General features: G+C 37.4%; 1 protein-coding gene across 2 annotated transcripts in view; it reads right to left on the reverse strand.

The window, feature by feature from the left end:
* The window catches only part of GALNTL6 (polypeptide N-acetylgalactosaminyltransferase like 6), a 1,335,131-nt gene that overhangs the window by 78,613 nt on the left and 1,234,633 nt on the right, over positions 1-21,885 (reverse strand). For both annotated transcript variants that reach the window (XM_058308264.2, XM_058308217.2), the window contains exon 9: positions 16,383-16,490. In XM_058308264.2, coding sequence (XP_058164247.1) covers positions 16,383-16,490 — 108 coding nt within the window. The remainder of the gene's footprint in view (positions 1-16,382; positions 16,491-21,885) is intronic.

Below are 21,885 nucleotides of genomic sequence, written 5' to 3' on the forward strand. Positions count from 1 at the left end.
ACCGCTCTCGCCATTTTTCCTCTGCCACATGACCATGCAAGTAAACCTGGGCATTTGTAATCCATAATGGGGAATTGTAGTCTGTAAATCAGCCCTCTTTATCCCTCCCCCCACCCCTCTCCACCTGAGACCCCTGATCTGTTATTTTCTCCCATTTCTCTTCCCTCCCTACTTGAATAAATTACTGGCCTACTCACCCGACATGCTCTTGAAATTCATTTCTCCAGCATAGTCAAAGAACCTAAACAAAATCCAGTAACAAAACTACACCCAGAACACCAGAAATTATCCCCCCTTTCCATACAGTACAACTCAGCTCTCTCATTATCTGCTCCTGCTCCTCCTGGCCAAGATCTGTGGGTTACCTTTCCATAGCCAAAATGCCCCCTCCACATGTTTTGCTGAACAAAGATAATACCCCTAAAAGAAATTAGACATCCTGGTCTTGATTCACTCTCCCTTCCTAACATTTGTTACATAACTGTTAATATCCTGTATGGCTCTCCACAATGGGTTCCTAACATTCCTCTTTAATTTTATCCTCCAACATGAACCCTCTGCTTATGTGAACGGCTCTATTCATTGCCTCTGAAAAATTGCAACTACTCCCGCCTTTGTCCATAATGTTTCTCCAGCTTTGATGCCCTCCTCCTTCCTATTTTTCTGAATCTCACCCAATCTTTGAAACTCCTCTTATTCCTCTTAATTAGAAATGCCAGATAAGATATAAGACACACAGGTAAATTTGAATTTCAAATAAACAAGAAACAATTTTTTAGTATAGGTGTCATTCATATTGTATAATCAATACTTAATAAAATACTTGTGCATTATTATATAGTTGTACTAAAACAATGACATACTTATAGTAAATGGCATACTTATATACTAATGACAAACTTATACTAAAAGTGATTTGGGGTTTATTTGAAATTCAAATTTAGCTGGGTGTTCTGTATTTTTATTTGCTATATCTGGCAACCCTACTCTCAACATACCTCATTTACATATAGTATATACCCCATGGATTTGAAAAATTCATTAAATGACATTAGATGACTGTGTGTGCAGAATCTGGCATATTTTGCTGTTAATGCCAATAAATAGTGTTTTGCTTTGGTGCAAATTATTCCAGGGAAGTTTCAAACTCTCTGCAGAGAAGCTTGCCATACTCACAGTTAATATAAATATGTCTCCAATATCATTGCTTTTCCATTTATAACAGGTAGGATCCTGCTGGCCCTCTATTTGTGAAGCAAGCAGGGAGGCAGCCACAGAGCTTAAGGAAACAGCAGTGCTAATTGGTAGCTGGAGGGGGAGGACTCAGCAGGGCTTGAGTGGGTGGTTTAAGGCTAATGTACAGCTCAGTCTGAAAATAAGTAGGTGACAGCCTCTGTCTCTGCTTTTCTGGGCTGGGGTCTAGTCAAGCACTGAGTTTAAAGCTTAGAGAAGGAGGCTCAGAGGAGAGTGTCCAATGCCCTTCAAAGCTCCAGGAGGTTTTCGCCCACTGGAGGTTGACTTCAGCGTGGAAATCATGAAACATGTAAGATAGCTACTGGATAGGAGGAATATATTTATTTTTTGGCGTAGAAAGCAAATGAAGGAACTGTCTCTGTAAAAGGTGCAGGCTTTCCTAGAATGATAAATGGAATAACAACTGTTATTCTGAGTACCTTCTATGTACAAGACCTTGACAACATCCTCTATTTTTATGTCACCCTTCTGTAGTTGCTTGTGTATCTCATGTTCTCTCATTCAACCCAAACTCGCATTAATCTCTGCTTTCTATGCATCCCCTAATACTTATTGACACAGTTAACACACTCAGCCTTTTGTTGAGGCATTTAGAATTCAAGTCTTGTTTTTCTTTGCCCTATCCAACACTAAATTTTCCTTATTTCTAATACTCATCAGGTCTTTGATTTGATATTTTACCAGAAACTTTAAATCACATTTCTAGCTCAGTTTATAAGAATAGATTTCCAGCTCTGACTGAACATCTTTATTGTGCAGCATGAGGAAAATAGATAGTTTCATTATACCTGCTGGCTCATGAAACTGCATAAATCTATGCGATAATTTTTTTTTTTCCAACTTCGTTTTAGACCCTACTGTTCAATTTCCTAAAAATACAATCCCTGTTCAGTTTCTCAGACTTATTTGGGAGCCAATTGTTTCTCTGGTCATGAGGCTGTCCCATGCATTTGTATTATTTGGGTTATCTTACCTCAGTAACATGTTTTTATTTCTTTGTGCAGGGTGCAGTCATTACATGGACACTGGCGTGACCCCAATCCACATGCTTTGCTTGTGTCAAATTTAAGCTATTGTATTGCAGTGAGTTTAGTAATTTATCTTTTTTCAGCAATCCATTTTTTGGGTGCTTTTCCCTAGTATCTGGTGAGAGCTAGCAAAGCCAATCTCACACAGAAACAGCTTCTTATACGCCACAGTCATGCCTACAGCCAGGAATTGCATCACTATCACATGGCTTTAAAAATTCTGCTTTGATTTGAATGTATTTCTTTTCTCCTCTTTGAAGCTTACGAGTGCTTTACTAGCTCAGTAGTCCCACCCCAAAACCCTCTTATCATTGATAATGTGATAATGTCATCATGGATACAGCTCCAAAAGAGAATCTCTTTAAGGGAGCCTCAACTTCCTGACAGCTCTACTTTTCTCTGATCTGAAGTCTTCTTTGAAGTTGGTGGGAAGCCTTTAGCATAAGGAAGCCTTTAGCATAAGGAGAGGATGGCTAATCCAGTCCTATAAAAGGAGGCTTCTCTGACTGGCAATTTCTTATCTCACCTTCCCCAAGGCTGTGTGAGCTGTTTGTATGGGTTACCTATTCTTGACTGCCTTGAGCAAGTGTTAGCTTTTTCATTGGTTTTACATCTCTATTATAACATTTAATGTAGCCTTTAGACATAGAAGAAACAAACCAAAATCAATCCCCCAAATAACATAGCCACTTCATCTTATTAAAAATAAACATACACCTAATTTTTAAAAGTCTTGTTGATGAATAAGTGATGTACTATAAACTGCTTATTTTTAGAGTGTATAATTTGGTATATTTGACATATGCTTACATTCTTAAAATTATCACCACAATCAAGATAATCTATCACCTTCAAACATTTCTTCACGCCTCTTTGTAACCCCTGTCTCCTTTCTGTTGTGTCTTTGCCATCCCAGGCAGATCTACTTTTTGTCACTTTGATTTACTTTGTATTTTCTAGAATTTTTATATAAATAGGATAATACAGTATGTACAGGATATACATACTGATATATCAGATATAGTGAGTTTAGTAATTTATCTTTTTTCAACAATCCATTACTATATCAACAGGTAAACAGATAAACAAATTGTAGTATAATTACTATATCAACAGGTAAATAGATAAACAAATTGCATTTTCATGAATGCATTACTTTTTATTGTATTTCCATTGTATGGATATACTACAATTTGTTTATCTATTTACCTGTTGATGGGCATTTGGGTTATTTCCAGTGTTTGGCTATTACAAATTAAGCTACTATTAACAGTCTTGTAAAAAACATTTGCTTTCATTTACCTTAAGTAAAAGTCTGGAAGTGGAATGGATGGCTCATGGCTTAAATTTGTTTAAGATTTTAAGAAATGGCTGAATCATTTTCCAAAGTGGTTGTACCATTTCATACTTCCTGTTTTGTTGAGAATCCACAGCAGTGCCTAAACCCAACAGGTAGATTTTAGAAACAGGGGTCCTTCTTTGAGGAAGAATGTAATAATTGTTAGTAATATGCAAAATTACAAAGGTTTTCTCCTTTCAAACAACTAATTATATTTCCTATCCATTGATAAAAAGAGATATATGCTCTATCACCTTAAGTGGTAATTTTTACCCCAGTGCTAAGCCAGCTCTAAAATCCCAGCTTGAATAAAACTAGAAGGAAATTGTTTCAGTACCAGTCTCAAAGCTGCTGAAGGGGTAAGGGTAGCTATTAAATGTCAGTTCTGCTTTTTATTCGCCCCCAGATTATGATGTTAAAATGTGGGTTTAAATCTATCATTTTCATTGCAGGTGCTGATATAATAGCTTATAATAGCAGATGTGGTTTTGATTTATGTCTTTTAAAGCAATAGTGATAAAATAAGTTTTCTGAAAAAATTATCTGGAAGTGGAATCATTGGTTGATAATTAGATATTTGTTTAACATTTTAAGAAACTGCATTCCAGTTCCTCCACAACCTCTCCAACACTTGGTATGGTCTGTCTTGTTAAATTTGGCTATTATAAAATTGTCCAGTGATATCTCATTGTGGTTTTAATTTAGATTTTCCTAATGAATAATGTTATTTCACATTTATTCATGTACTAACTTACCATCCATATACATTCTTTGTCAAAGTATCTGTTCAAATCTTTTGCCCATTTTTAAAAATTGGGTTATTTTCTTATTACTGAATTTGGAGAATTCTTTCTATTATGAATACAAGTCCCTTGCAGAAACGTCATTTGCAATTATCCTCTCCTAGTCTATCTAGTCTTTTCACTTAACAATGCCTTTCAGAGAGCAAAAGGTCTTAATTTTGATGAAGTCCAGTTTATCAATATTTTCTTCTGTGACAATGCCTTTGATGCCATATCTAAGAAACCTTTTGTTTACTCTTAAGTTACAAGGATTTTTTTTCCTTTTTTTAAAAACCTTTGAAATGTTATAGCTCTACACTATACATTTAGATCTAATTTCCATTTTGAGTTATTTTTCTACATTGTGTCAGATATGAATTGGAATTTAATTTTTGGATATAAGCAATGGTGATGGTTTGAGGCTGTATGTATCCCAGAAAAACATGTTCTTAAATCTAATCCATTCCTGTGGGTGTGAATCCATTGTAAGCAGAACCTTTCCATGAGGTTATTTCAGTTAAGAAGTTGTGACCCACTTCAGTCAGGTTGGATCTTAATTATATTACTATAGTCCTTTATAAGTGGAGTGAAATTCAGACACAGAGAGAGAAAGCCACAGGAGGCAAAAGAGGCTGGTCATCGATAGAACCTGTAACGGGTTCTTTGTTGAAAATCAACCCAATTAAACATTTTTTTTTTTTTAAATTTAGGAGGTACTGGAGATTGAACTCAAGACCTCTTATGTGGGAAGCGGTCATTCAACCACTGAGCTATATCTGCTTCCCTCTTTGTTGAAAATCAGTTGGCCATGTGTGTGTGTAAATTGTTTCCTGAATTCTAGTCTGTCCCTTTGATCCTTGATTACTGTCTTGATTACTGTAGTTTATTAATTTCTTGAAATAAAGTAATGTATGTATTCCAACTTTGCCCTTCTTATCCACTATTTTGGTTGTTCTAGGTCCTTTGCTTTTCTACATGAATTTTAGAATTAGCTTGTCTAATATTTAAGCTAATGTGTTACCTGAGGGAATCATGCTTCTTTAGATAAAGTTAGAATGAATGTGGCTGATGAAGGACTGTTAAGCAGAAGCAGTTGCATTTGTTATCTATTGATGCATAACAAATTACCCTAAAACTGAGTGGCTTAAAACAATAATAAACATTTACTATCTTACATAGATTTTATGGGTCAGGAATTTGGGAATGGTTTGACTATAAAGTTTGGATTTCTCATGAGGTTCAGCCATAATTTTGGCTGAGGATGTAGTTATCTTAAGCCTTGACTGAGGCGGGAGGATCTTCCAAGGTGGCTTACACACATTTCTTACAAACAGATATCTGCCATTGGTAGGAGGGCTTGGTTCATCTCTATGTGGGTCTCTCCACAGGGCTACTTGAGTGGTCTCATGATGTGGTGGTTGGCTTGCCCCAAAGCAAGGCATCTAAAAGACCAAGGTGGAAACTGCAATTCCTTTTATGACCAAGTCTTGGAAGGAAAAATATGATGATAGGACTTAAGTGAAAGTATGGTTTTTGCTTTCTATTCATCCCTTAAAGACTGTATTTGTTTTTTTTTTGGTTGTAATTGAGGATCAGAACATGATGGAATTCTTTTTCATGATTGATGTGTTCAAATTCTGGGAAAACAAAAATAATTAGGAGCTGATGGAACTGTGGAAGAGAGATCAAGTGAGTATGAATGGCAGTCAGTAGATGGCCATCTTCCCTGAGTCTAGCCAGTGAAGCTTTAGAGAAGACTGACGCTTTGGCTGCTCTAGAGACAGTCCCATGAGCTACCATTTGATGTTATCATTGTGAGTAGTGGTAGTGGTGTGGCTTCTCCAAATGGTTTCACAGGAAGGAACCAGAGCAGGAAAAACAAATCAAGGATGCTGCTGAGTAAGATGCTGTGCCTGACAGATGGGAATGTGAAAATGCATGAAGGAGGCTCTTGAGTAGGTCTAGAGACAGCCAGGGGGCAGTCTGAAGGACATTTATTTCTTGCAAAAATTCAGTGGTGCCTCATTTCATCACAATTTGGGTATAAAAGTGGAAGTAAGCATGACCTTATATGTACGTGATGATTGATCATTTTGCATTTTTTTTTTTTTACAAATTATAACCAACATTTTCTAGCCATTAGCTAAAGCAAATATCAAGTGCTTTGTTCCCTCACAAGAACAAAAACATTTAAACTGTGATTAAATTAGAGGTGCAATCACATATATCTCATTTGTTATTCGTAGAACCTGTTTTATTCTCCACACATTCAGAACAGGGAGACAAAAAAAAAATCTCTATGTTTTAAATTGCTCATTGCAGTGTCCTTAGGCAGAAAATTACGTGTTCAAAGTTTAGGTAATCTGTGAAATATTGTTCCTATAAAATGTTTTCAGAGTTAGAAGAACAAAACATCCAGACACCAAAAGTTGCTATTTGGTATTTGACCATTTCTCAATTTATAAAATAGCAAGTAGAACTATTTTTTCTACCTCAAGCGATACCACAAAGGAGATATACTTCCACCAGGATCGCAGCTGGAAGTGGAATTCTTGTCATGTACTCATAAGTATTAGAAACATGGTAATCAGAATGGAAATGAAATAGCAGCAGCCTCAAGCACCATGTCACTGAGCATTTACACATCTCCTGATAAGAAGCTAATTCTAGAAAATGAATCCCTCCTATCCAGGTGCTCCTGCAGCGTCATCATCTGATTGGCAGTTAGAAAGTGGCCAACCCTGCTCCTCCTTGCAAGAGCTGCAGTTTTAGTTATTGAGATTATGACATGCTAAAATATTTTAATTTTGCTTGAATTTCAGCAACTTAATTTTGCAGCAGCAGGGAGATTCTTTGTCTATGCAAGTGTTCCTCCTTTCTGAGGCTTCAGTGGAGTTATGGATGTAGGAAAATGTTCAGGTCTAATGGGGACAATGAAAAAAATACAATTATAGTTCCTCCTGGCCCACAAATAGGGCTTACTATGTAATTTGTTTCTCAAGTGCCTTGGCAAAAAAGCTATACAAATGCGAAATAACAATATAAAGTACCAGGTTGCTCTAGGTAGGGGAAAGTGTAAGTACGAGCAGACTGGAAATGGTACCATAGGAAACAAAATCAATTCCATTTTAATTTCATTTAGATTGACAATGTAAAAGTTATAACGGCAGTTAATTATTGTGTAAATACCTAGTATGGGTATTTAAATATTATGCTTAGTCTATAAAATCTTCCAGTAGGCTTAACAAAAAACTAATGTAAAATGTTGGTCTACACTGGGTAGCCTAAGAAATGCCGAATGTTGTCCCCATAGCTTGGAGATTACCCAAATCAATTAAAGATTTGTAATCGATAGTTGATTCACAAGTCATAGCTGAGCTGAAACCTGGAAAAGCAGAGAGGAATATCTGAAACAGAGAATCCAACAAAGTTCCTTAATGATGGGAAGGAGCATCTGAGGGTGTTTTAGGAAAAAAAAAAAGTAGAGCATTTAAATAGGAAGAGCCCCAACTAAAAAGACAGTTTTGGAAGGTTTTGTGAGAAATTGCTGACTTTTAAAATGACATTGTAGTCTTTATTTCACACATTTTTTAACGATACCTTCAAATGACAAGATATAGTGCCTGTCAGGAATTTGTTATTTCATTTTCTTTTTAATGTCTGTGTTTCGTTTGCAGATTCTACGCTTTATCTCTGTATTGTATAAAAATTTTAAAGACAGTATGTGAGTCTGCTGTTGGCTAACAATAGCTAACACCATTGGGTTAGGAATTAAAGGAGCAGGTTAGGGCTAAGAATGAGGAACAAATTTGTGTTTTATGTTTTGCCATTTCTTTTTTGTACATTCTTGACAGACAGAATGGTTCCACTTGGCTTAATTTTCCTCATATGCAAATCGAGCATAAAATACCTAGTGTTAAAGAAGGGACATGATTAAAAGATGAGTGTTAGTGCTCTCCCAGTGTTGTCTACCAGAAGTTTATCTGCTTTGTGGGAGACTGTCCTGGTGAGAGGATGTTACAAAGGAATGGCTTGTTCTAACTGGAATGGCCCAATACTATTGGCTTAAGATACAAAGTGTTCTATATTCATTTCTGCCGGGTGCATGATAGGCACTTGATAAATACTTATTCATAGAATTTCTCTCAGACTAAATCTTCTTTGAGGCTAGAGATGACATTTACCTTCATAGCATCCAATGGACTTATCATTTCAATGATTTATTGAATCATTGTGATATCATGAATTTATAATTGAGTTTCGGGGGAGGATATCATGGAGAATAATGAATTAGTATTTATGGAAGATACCTGAATTTCTTAAATAAAAGAGCTCCATCTAAATAGAAGGTATTATATTTTAAAATGGAGCCAAGGAAGGAGAGAAACAAGTACATGATTGCAGCATATGAATCATCTTGCCACAGATATTGCATAGCCTTGTATCCCTTTTTCATTGCATTGTTAGGAAAAATTAGAGAGAGATTCTAGAATTGGAATCAGAGAGATTCTTTCTGCACAGAAATCCTAGTCATTTATGCAGACTGAATTTTTTGGGAAGTAGTTGTCATTCCCTGCTTTTTGGGAGAAAGCCATGATAGGCCATCGTGTCCCTCAAGTCAATGATATTTCAAATAAAGTATCGGAGCACTATAGTTTTAAGAACAGTAGAAAGAGCTACTGACTGCTGTTGGTGTTTAAAGTTTGGTATGCTACAGCTCTTATTTGTTGGGCAGCCTTATGAAACTGATTTACAATCATCAGGGGAGACAGGTCAATTTGTGGGAGTGTAGATTTCCCATTCATCATCACACTTTATAGCCTTGTTGGCGATTTTATTTTTAGATATCAAACAAGTCATTTTGGTCTTGCTAATGCTTTCCTCGACTGATATATTTTTCTGACATAAACAAGGGAGAGCTGCATATGTCAGATACTGCACTCTTCCTTTTCCACTGTTTCATACAGGGATAGCTGACACCGTGGTTAACAATGGAGAAGCACTCATTTATCAAGTTGGGGCGGACGGACTCTTCCACTGAGGCACTCCCGCGCCTCCTCTCCACACCTCCCCCACGCTCATCAATTTCAGGTGTCTGAAATGATCTATGGAGTCAGCAGCACCGGGTGTCACCAGGGATGTGGCACTGGAAGAAAGGCATCTTGGGAAATGCATCCAGAAATCATTTCAGAGCTGACAGGGGCAAAACAACCATTTTCCCTCATACCTCAGATTTAACTTTGGTGCCTGTAAGAGCTGTAGCAAATCTCCAAAGACTATTACGTTCTGCTAAGAAAACCTAAGTAAATATGTAAAGTAAAAAATATTTGTAACTGTATGCAGATTGCAGTATAGCCTACAGCATCATTAAACATAATCTGTTAATATGGACCATATGTTTATATTATAGATACTAAATAATGCTTTTGACATATAAGATAAACTTCCTCTTCTGTTAAGTCATAATCACAATTATAATATTGTAATCCCCATGAGAATAGCTTATAAATAAGTAAAATACTTAAGACACAGTTCTCATTTCATAGTGAATTTGATTATTTTTACTTAACCCTTCTACCAACCTCACCATGTTCTGAGTTAATTGCCTTGTTACATAGAAATCGCTAGACTGTGTGGACTTGACCTCACCATAGTCAGCACCGGTAGCGGTGAGAAGGTAGAATTTGTGTTTATCTTAGTCATCATTTACAGCTCCAGGGCCTAAAGCAGTGCCTGGAAGAATAAATATTTTCTTTCAGGAATAAATTTTATTTGTAAAGCACGTCTAGAAAAAGCTTTTGTAGGCTCCTAGAATTCCAGACAGAAAATGTGTGGGCCTCCCCAGATCTGGCTGACCCTGAGACCGTGTTAAGGCTGTCCCTTATAACCCACCTTCTCTAAAACCAATCTCAACACACCCCCCTTTTCTCTTCTTCATTTTCCTGTTTTTTGTACTGATTCTATTTTCTCTCATATGTCACAGCGGAGTCGCAGTCGACAACCCCCGCCTTGCTCCGTGTTGCGCATCAATAAAAAAATTGTTAAATTTTCATTACAGATGCTTCTTGCATTCAAAATGTTACTGTTTTTAGTTTTCCTTCCCTTTATTATTTTTGTTGGTTTTCCATATCATTCTACCCTTATTATTTTTTATCTCGACACATTTTGATCAAAACCTATCAGTACCTTCCCACATGGTATAAGAAAAAGGTTATATATCTTGCTTCCAATGGACATTCCTGGCTTAACTCCATAGTTCCTGATCGCGATCCTTTGTCACTCTCTGGGCCTTCTCATTGTTGCCTGGTACTTCGTTCATGCTGGTGGCCCTGCCCGGAATGCCCTGGCTGCCCTGCTTATTTTCCAAGCCTGTGTAGAGGGGCAGTGTGGCACCTGGTTGAGAGTGTAGATGTTGGATGGGTGGATCTTGGTTCTTGATCCCAACTCTTCTCATTTAATATTTGACCTTTACTCTCTTAAATTTCTTAAAATTTAAATTTAAATTTTTTTTTTAAAAAAAGAGTTGTAAATTTTCAGAAAAATTATGCGGAAAGTACAGAGTTCCCGTATCATCCACCTGACAGCTATACCTATTAGTAACGTTTTGCATTAGTGCAATACATTTTTCACACTTGAATCAATGTTAATTATATTATTAGCTGAAGTCTGTAGTTTATACTAGGGTTCACTTTTTTTTAAAAAAGATTAAAGATTATTTATTTCTTCCACCCTCCCTCCCCCCCCCCCGTTGTCTGTTCTCTGTGTCCACTCGCTGCGTCTTCTTCCTTGTCTGCTTCTGTTGTCAGCGGCACTGGAATCTGGGTTTCTTTTTGTTGTGTCATCTTGCTGTGTCAGCTCTCTGTGTGTGCAGCGCCATTCCTGGGCAGGCTGCACTTTCTTTTGCAGTGGGCGGCTCTCCTTACGGGGCACACTCCTATGCGTGGGGCTCCCCTACATGGGGGACACCCCTGCGTGGCACGGCACTCCTTGTGTGCATCAGCACTGCGCATGGGCCAGCTCCACACGGGTCAAGGAGGCCTGGGGTTTGAACCGTGGACCTCCCATGTGGTAGACGGATGCCCTAACCACTGGGCCAAGTCCACTTCCCTAGGGTTCACTTTTTGTGTTATACAGTTCTGTGATGGTTAGACTAATGTGTCAGCCTCACCAGGTAATGGTGCCCAGTTGTTTGGTCAAGCAAGCACTAGGCTAATTGTAATCAAGGGAATTTTATGGACTTTAATCATGAGTGAATTGTTTGCATAGATGGCTGGTTACATCTACAATCAACTAAGGAGATTGCCATCAGCAATAAGTGATGTCTCATCCAATCAGTTGAAGGCTTTAAAAGGGAAGTGATTCAGGATTCAGAGAGAGAATTTCCATCTCTTCAGATAGCCAGGATCTTCCTGAGAACTCTTCAAGGACCTTCATCGGAGCCCCTGGTTTGCAGCCTGCCCCGGGGGGAATTTGGACTTGTGCATCCTCACGGTCGAGTGAGACAATTTTATAAAGTCTCATACTATTTACAGATATCTCCTGTCCGTTCTGTTTCCCTAGAGAACCCTGACTAATTCAAGATCTCTGGCTCTTTTTGAAAAGATTTTAATCGTGGTAGCATATAAACAACCTGAAATTTCCCATTTTAACCACTTTCTTGTACGCCCTTTTAATGTGAGTTACATTTTCTAGTATTAAAAGACATCTTGTGGAATTTGACTTTTAGGGGATTTGACGTCTGTGGTTTGAGCATCTATACTGAAAACCAGGAAAAATCTAAATTCCCTCAGCTTCTTGCTCGTGAATGATGGCCATAAAATGTAAGAGGAAATTTTAGGTAAGAGAAAAGTTATTTATAATATATCAGAGGCAAAACACAGTAGTATACTAAACCCTAACTGGTATTCTCCTGTGTCTCTTAGAGGCTTTCGGTAAGGGTCGATTCCAACCGTGTCCCCTACACTGCCCTCTCCTGGCTGTTAGAGAGGCCACTTGGTCTGCAGGGCTGCCCCCACTGCTGTGGTGACTCTCCTGGGGAACCGTGCTGGGCAAACCTGCTTCCAGGAGAACAGTTGTGCTGTAATCAATGGGTGAGGTTAGCCACAAGTTGACTGCTCTCCACCCCCCCGAGTTGCCAGTAATTGCTGTTCCTTCGGCAGAGTACTTGGCTCACATAGCAACCTGTTGGAATGAAGGGTTTTCTCTGTCTTCCACCCATTTGCCTCGCAGCCACCCCTGGCTGTGCAAAACGCCACTCCTCTGGCCTGAAGGAGAGTCAGGCACTCCCCAAAGAAGGGATGATTGTTGTCACAGCCCTGGAAGCTTTCTAGTCTCCCTACCACTTCAGGGATGAGAATCCCTGCCTCAGGGACTGCTTGCTGTTTGTGCTTGATGCAAAGGCTACAACTGTGCCCCAGTGTACTGATATCAGACCCCAAGTAGACTCAGCGCAATGTCTAGGTTGCTGAAATGACAAATGAATACTCTGAGTCCCACAAGAAGCTGAACTGTAAGTCCCTGAGTCCTAGATATTTGCGTCTTGTGGGAAATGATATAGGCATGCTATTTTTTACTTTCCCAGTAAGGACAGTAACAAAAATCTACTATCATAAAAAGAAAAGTCTATAATCTTTGTAGAAAAGAGATGTATTAAATAGAATAGATTTAGCTTTGTAATTCTTTTTTTAAACCTTACTAAGCAGTTTTATTGAGATACATTCACATACTGTATGCTTTATCCACAGTGTATAATCAATTTGTAATTCTTATTTTTCTTAGCTCGCTGAGGCTGGATGAAAAGTTGGTCAGGAACTGGCTGGTCCCAAGTTTGGGAATGACTCTTCTTTGAAATTTGTTAATTCAATGGAAGTAGTCCTGGGGAACCACTTTCAAATTTTTTTTATAAAGATTTATTTATTTTTAATTTATTTCTCTCCCCTTCCCCACCCCCTGTTGTCTACTCTCTTTGTCCATTTCCTGTGTGTTCTTCTGTGACTGCTTCTATCCTTATCAGCAGCACTGGGAATCTGTGTCTCATTTTTTTTGTTGCAGCACCACTCCTAGGCTGGCTGCACTTTTTTCACGTGGGGTGACTCTCCTTACGGGGCACACTCTTTGGACGTGGGGCTCCCCTATGTGGGGGACACCCCTGCGTGGCACGGCACTCCTTGTGCACATCAGCACGGTGTGTGGGCCAGCTCATCACATGGGTCAGGAGGACCTGGGTTTGAACCCTAGACCTCCCACGTGGTAGGTGGATACTCTATCTGTTGAGCCAAATCTGCTTCCCTCAATTCTTTTAACTTGGAGAAAGTCACAGGTAAGGTACCACTTCCTCCCCTTCCTTTTACCTTTACTTATCTTTTCAATTGATTTGATGAATTATCTGTTGTCTTATATTGATCTCTAATGGTTTTGCATGTGGATATCTGGTCTCTTCCAATTTGATTGTAATACAGGTAAATAGAAGGCACTAAACAACTAATTATTTGGATTTAGTTTCTATAACAAACTCTAGTATCCTGTTTAGAGGACTGTAGGCTGTTCAACATTTGCATATTGTTTGAAAATCTGTTGGAATCCTGATTTACATATATACAGTACTAACACACAGGATAACATGAATGAAACTTGAGGACCTTATATTGAGTGAAGCAAGCCAGGCATTGAAGGACAAATTCTATATGACCTCACTGATATGAATTAAGCAAATCAAGCTGTCTCAGAGATCCAGAGACTGGAAGATCGGCTTACAGGAAATGGGGGTGGGGGTGGGAGGAGAGGAAGGTTTATGTGAGCTGATACCCACATGGGTGAAATCTATAATAAAGTACGTATATATGTAAATGAAGGAGGCACAATTTTGAAGAATTAAGCCAGCTTTGTAAAATAACACAAGCTTTGGGGCCAAGTTTTCATCTTCACCTGTATCTACAAATGAACCTGGAAAGATTAACTATCTATCAAGTAACTCTACCCCTGCTTTTGTGGCATCTTTAAAGTCTCCCATCATTTTTGATGATTTAGGTAGGGTTAATGATTTAGGGTATGGCAAGGTAGATGAGGCTTTTCTGAAAATATCAGAATTGTTTTTCATTTTAATACACTTTTTTATTTCAAAAATCGTAAAGTGTTCCTTGAAGTGACAGTTAAATATCAGTATTTATGACTTTCTGATTGCTCTAGCAGTTTAAAAAAAAAAAACGAGACCTCAGGTAAAGTTTAAATGGAAAAGATTAAAAACATTCAGAATTATGGACTTTTTCCATTTAATATATATTCTTTTTTTTTTTTTCCACCAGGAAGATTTGAGTGTTAACCTTAGTTTCCCTATATTTTACAATCCTTGAGAAAGTACCTAATTTCTTTTTGAAAATATATGAACAATTTTATTTTTCAAAAATAAACCTTTTTGGATTCAGCTTTTACACTCTACATTTGATGACAAGCCAAGCACACACACCACCCATCTTGCAAAAGGAAGGTTTCAGGTTGGGGATCAAACTGGGGAGCACATGGGTGAATGTGAGTGGGTAAATGACAGAACATCATTACCTTTGGGGTGTTTTAAACCGCTATGATTTATGATATCCACATGGCTAATTTGTAGTATGTGCTCAAAACTGTTCATTTACCGTCCTGTGATTTCTTGTTTTCCTAAATGAGTTTTCAGATTCATATGTCTTATGAATAAATTAAACCATATTTCTTTACCCAAGATGCAGCTTGTTAACCAATTTATGATTTTGTGATTGGTTTCTTCAAATAGTGTATTTTTACAAATATTTAGTGGAGTATGTTACTAACGTATTATTTATTTGAGGGTGGAAGGAATAATATGATGTATGTAAGCAGGCTAATTACAACAAATATTTACTGAGTGTCTACCAAGCACTGCTCTAAGTGCTGGACTTCAGCAGCAAATGATATAGATAAAAAGCTCTAACCTTGTGGGATTGCTATTCTAATGAATCCTGATGAACTCGTTTTGTTGTTTTCAAAAAAGCTTTGAAAGCTAGTTGAACTTAATAAAGAAGTACTCTGATAGTTATATATTGCAGACTTACCAGTAGAAGAACCAAGATAATTCAAGATTGGATTCCTTGGGGGAGTATTTGCAAAGGGATGTGGTAAAGCACCCTTTTTCTAGATCTGGTATCTGAGCAGTAGCAGGTACAAATTGTGGTAAATAAAACTGACCCAGCCATGAAGAAAGTAACACACAAAGCTCAGAGAAATTGTACAAGATATTGTGACTATCTCCTCAGCAACTGTGTAAGTGCTTTCCAACATGTATGAAGCCACTCTAAAAGGCAGAAGAGAAAAGCATCCTCACATCTGGTCTAAGAGAACCGTTTTTTTTTTTTCAGAGCAACACTGAAAAACATCTTGGACTTGGTCAAATTTGGAATTTTGAGGATGGCATTAAATTTTAGGCAGAGCTGACCTGAATTACAAAGGTGAAGAATGCAGAGTTTGGGCATCCACTTCCCCTATCTCCCATTTACCCCTTTCTCCATCTGACTTCTCACATTCTCCAAATGGTAGAAGAAGTACTGGATGTCTATTCAGAAGACCTGAGCTTAGGTCCTGGCTCTCCTATTTGTCATTTGTGTCAGCATGAATAAGCAACCTTTCTAAGCCTCAGTTTGCTCATCTGCCAAATAAAGATAAGAATACCAACCTCAGGAGGTCACGGTGAAGAATAAATATAAGGTATGTGGAAGTGCAGTCAAACAATTAATAATTAGAATTTGTATAATAATTAACACTTCCCAAGTAATGGAACTGAAAGAGCAACATAGGAACTCTATATACCAAAGGCTGCCAAATGGAATGGCAGGTAGCAGTAGCAGGAGTTTTATTTCAGTCAGATGTTTCTATCAGACTGTGCTTTGAATCATAACATGTGGGAGGCTGATGACTCTACCTATGGAAAGTTCTATCAAGCTTGAACAATTCTGATCCCCAGTTACTCACTCTTGCCAGGCTGGTTCCAGATGGAACTTTATAAGGGACGTACTTCCTGTAGATATGACCAACTCTGGAACATGGAACATCAAACATTTCTCCTCCACACATCCAAACCTAAGGAAAGGAAATTGAAAAAATATAACAAAAGAGGACAGAGTATTCCACAGGCACAAAACAGTTACTGGCAAGATTTATTTAAAAAATCTTAAACTTTCCTAAAGTCTGGAAGTCAATACTTCCCATTCATTAAAACTGACCAGAAAGAAAGAAAATCACATTTTAAAAACATAGATTCTTAAAAGAAGAGAATGAAAGTACTAGTTCAGTAAAATTTTATTTCAATAGAAACACATAGTCTTTTTAAAATTCCACCATAATTTTATCATGAATATTGCATTGGGCCATCATTTACGGCTCAGTCTGATATCTTATTTATTCAGATATTTGTTTTGATAATCTTGCTGTGAAAGTAAATAACATTGGGTTTTAAAATGTGAATTTAAAAATACAAAATATAAAAAATGGAATTGCTAAAATAGATGAATGATTTAAGGAACATAGACTTTGAGTTACAAACTAAGTTATATCTAGATTCTGAAACTTGCAGCAGAATGAATCTTTTAAATCATAGTTGCATTCTAATTTCTCCCAAGTACCTGTCTTTTCTCAGGTACAAAAAGTAATTGCTTAGTGATGTGGACTCAGGAAATATCAAAATCAAGGAGAATGTTAAGATGTTATACTTATATATAGTAACAAACATTGATTGGTTACATTTCATCATGACTACTCAGATGGACATGCAATTATGGTTTTATATAACAAATTATTAATACTACTATAAAAGGACTAATTAGCAAATGTAAACTGTCTTCATATAGACTAAATATTTAGCTATTTTCATTGTAAGAAAAAGGTTAAATAAGAGGAGAGAAGGAGAAATGTTTGTCATTCCTTAACTTAGATTCACATTCAACTTTTTTTTTTTTTTGCCAAGAGGAATGATATGCTGAACGATACTACTTAGTCAGTGAATGAGTAGTGATAAGGGTGACTGGAAGTCCAAGCTATGACAGTGTAATATTACCAAATAGTCAGTTGATTTAAATGAGTTCAGGACTTCCCAGGTATAAATTTCAATTTGATAGGGCATTTATTAATCATTTGGATTAAGACATCAGATATATGTGTGGATGATTTATAGCTGTAGCAGCAGTGGACATTTTAAAACACAGTATCAACATCTGGAAAGATCTCAAGTGTACATAGATTAAATGTGAAAAGGATAAATATAAGGACCTGTGCCAGGACCTAAAAGAGCACAATGCTCCCAGAGCAGGATGAGGCAGAAAAAAATTGAGTAGCACAAAACACACATCACAGGCATAACATGGAGAGTTTTGGGAATAAGCATCCTGATGTACTTGAACCTGAAATCTTATGCTAATTTCTGGGAAATTGCATTATATTCTCTTCTATGGGGAATTATCAGGATGGAAATTCCTGTATTTTAGGATAAACGATTGAAATGCTGGAGATGTATAGTATTGATAAGATAACATTCAGAGGCACAATTTCAAATATTTGAAGAGCCCCATATTTGGAAGGGATGTTTTGGAGAACCTCAAGTTAGAAAGAACTAGATTTAATAGGGTAGAGCTATAAGGAGACAGCTTTTAATTCAGTGGAAGGAAGAACTGTCTAAAAGAATGATTAAAGATGAAATGGGCTTCCTATCACTAGAGGTGTTGAAATCTATAGCAGATGACACTTTGGAGAAAAGCATATAGCTTTGGGTGGCATCTGATGTAGCTGATAATTAAGGTAATTCTAATAATAAAAGCTAACATTTATGTATGCTTACTATGCACTTTTCATGGATTATTTCATTTAATGCTTACAACCCAATGATGGATGTTACTATTTCCCTGATTAAATAGTCTAGGGAGGTTGAATAATTTGCCCAAAGACACATAACTGGCTACCATCAGAACTGAGATTTGGATCTTAGTAGTCTGACTTCAGAGACCATGTGCTCAACGAATATTCTATATATAGGGTCAACAAACTTTGTAATGGCCCAGATAGTAAATATTTTAGGCTTTGTGGGTCATACGGTCTCTTTTTCAACTACTCCCCTTTGCCAATGAATAGGAGTGGCTATGTTTCAATAAAACTTCATTTATGAAAACAGGGGCTGTAGTCTCTTGACTCCTGTGCTATCAGATGCAAAATCTTTTCAAGCACTGAGGTACAGGGATTCTGAGATAATATGTGTGGGAAGTTATATGTTCCAAAATTGGACACCATCTTTTCTCCTAATGCACAAGCTTTTCTACATGTGACCTTAGCACCTTCCCACCAAAATGTGGGTCTACGCTCCCTTTCCTGAATTTGGGGGGCTTGTGGATTCTTTGACCAGTGTAACACAGCAGAATTGACACAGGCTAGGTCTGAAAGGCAATGTAACTCCTGCGTTGTCCACCGAGACACTCATTTTTGGATCCTTGAACCACCACATAAAGAAATTTGACTCCTTGAAGCTGCACCATTGTGAAAATCCCAGGCCACATGAGAAGCCATGTGAAGGTGCTCAGGTCAACAGCCTCAGGTGAGGTCCTTGGCGAGAGCCAGCATCAAATTCCAGACATGTGAGTGAAGATGTCTCCAAATGATTTCAGCCAACAGCTACTAAGTCCCCCTTAGCTCTCTGTGCCTTGTCCAAATTTGGGATCCACAGAATCCATGAGCATTATGAAGTGGTTGTTTTATACCACTACATTTTTGAGTGCTTCACTATGCTGCAATAGTAACTGAAGTTACGTATTTCCAAAGCATGATAAACCTGAACTGCTGACCCAGATAGCCAAAATGTATGGCTCACCTACAGATGTCATCTCATCCTATTGTGGGTAGTGATAGTCCTAGGGTTCCCTATGGTCTTTTTCCTACAAGAGAGCATATTACTTGGCACACTACCAAGTTATGACTCCTAGTGGGACCACACTTCTTTTTCATAAGAAAGGTGATCACCTTGCTACCATTAATTGGTGAAGGTGACTAATCTGTCTGCAGGCCTAGAGGATGGTAACAAGCAAGGGCAAGATGTGGGGCCAAGGCCTGAGGCAGTGCCTCATATTTTCTGGCTTTAATCTATTTTTTGGTTCATGTAGTCTTGGAGAATACTTAGAAAGGGGGCAAAAGAAGTAAATGCTATTTTTTTAATTTTTAAAAAATTTTATTGAAGTATATCATTCATACATGAAAACACATAAACAATAAGTGTATAGTAAAGATTGTGAACTTACAAAATAAATATACATAACATCACATAGGGGTCTCATACATCACCCCTCCACCAACTCTTTGCATTGGTGTGAAACATTTGTTACAAACTATGCAAGAGCACTGTCAAAATATTACTACCAACTATATTACATATCTTACATTTGGTGTATTTTTCCTCCAACCCATACTATTTTTAAAAAAATGTATTTTTGTTACAAATATTGTGAACTTGCAAAACAATCATACAGATGTGTGGACTTCCCATACAACTCCACACCCTGGTGGAACATTTGTTACAGATTATAAGATAATATCATCAGACTATTACCACCAATCATGGTCCATAGCATGTATTTGGCACACTTTTTCCATACACCTCCATTATCAACACAGTATAGCTTGGCATTAATGCAAGAATGTTATGGTATTTCTGTTAACCACAGTCTATAGATCAGACCAATTGTCGTTTTCCCATGTTTCTCCATATTCCCATCACCCTGCAGTGGTGATGTACATCTGCTCTAGCTAAGAGAAGGACTCTCTTGCATTTGTACCCTAAACCACAATTCTCAACCGCCTCTGGGTTCACTGTGTTATTCAGTCCCTAGATTATTCTTTAGCTTTCTTTCTATGGACATTTAATTTCCCACACTACATTTTTCAGTCACAATCCCATCTAAAAACCAATTGTTACTCACTATAATGTGTTACTCTCAACTCTATCCATCTCCACACTTTTATAGTCAAGTTAATTAAAACTTCTATGTACTTTAAGCATCCATAGTTCTTCTCAACCCTCCTCTTATCTCCTTAAAACCTATACTCTAGGTTTTAATTCCATGTGTTTATTTTTTGTATTTAGTTCATGTTAATAAGACCATGCAATATTTGTCCTTTTGTGTCTGGCTTACTTTGCTTAGTATAATGTCTTCAAGACTCATCCATGTTATCACATATGTCCCAATTTCATTTCTTCTTATTGCAGCATAGTATTTCATCATACATATATATCACATTTTGTTTATCCATTTATTGGTGGATGGACACTTGGGTTGTTTCCATCTTTTGGCAATTGTGAACAGTGCTGCTATAAACATTGGTGTGCAGATGTCTGTTCATGTCATAGCTTTTAGTTCTTCTGGATATATTCCTAGTAGAGGAATTGCTGGATCATATGGCAGTTCTATATTTAGCTTCCTGTGGAACTGCCAAACTGTCTTCCACAGAGGCTGCACTATTTTACACTCCCCCAACAGTGAAGGAGTGTTCCTATTTCTCCACATTCTCTTCAACACTTATTGTCGTCTGTTTTTTAAATAATAGCCATTCTATGTGGTGTTAGATGATATCTCATTGTTGTTTTAATTTGCATTTCCCTAATAGTTAGTGATATGGAACAATTTTCATGTGCTTTTTGGCCATTTGTATTTCCTCTTGGAGATATGTCTATTTAAATCTTTTGCCCATTTTTAAATTGGACTGCTTGCTCTTTTATTGTTAAGTTGCATGATCTTGTTATAGAGAATGGAAATCAAACCCTTATCAGATAAGTGGTTTCTAACTATTTTCTCCCATCGACTGGGCTGCCTTTTCACCTTCTTGATGAAGTCCTTTGAATCACAGAAATGTTTAAGTTTGAGGAGGTCCCATTTATCCATGTTTTCTTGTATTGCTTGTGCTTTTGGTGTAAGGTTTAAGAAACCACCACTTACCACCAGGTCTTGAAGATGTTTCCCGACATTTTCTTCTAGGAGCTTTATTGTACTTCCTTTTATATTTAGGTCTTTGATCCATTTTGAATTAATTTTTGTATAAGGTGTGAGGTAGGAGTCTTCTTTCTTTCTTTTGGCATTGGATATCCAGTTTTTCCAACACAATTTGTTAAATAAACTGTTCTGCCCCAACTGGGAGGACTTGACAGGCTTGTCTAAAATCACTTGGCCGTAGATGTGAAGGGTCTGTGTCTGAACCATCAATTTGGTTCCATTGGTCTATGTGTCTATCTTTATGCCAATACCGTGCTGTTTTTACTACTGTAGCTAGGCAATATGATTTAAAGTCTGGAAGTGAGAGTCCTCCAACTTCACTTTTCCTTTTTTAAGATGTTTCTGGCTATTTGGGGCCCCTTTCCCTCCCAGATAAATTTGATAATTGTGTTTTCCATTTGCTTAAAAAATGCTGGTGGAATTTTCATTAGAATTGCCCTGAATCTGTATGTCAA

Source organism: Dasypus novemcinctus, chromosome 1, assembly GCF_030445035.2.
Source record: "Dasypus novemcinctus isolate mDasNov1 chromosome 1, mDasNov1.1.hap2, whole genome shotgun sequence".
In the NCBI taxonomy this organism is placed as follows: domain Eukaryota; kingdom Metazoa; phylum Chordata; class Mammalia; order Cingulata; family Dasypodidae; genus Dasypus; species Dasypus novemcinctus.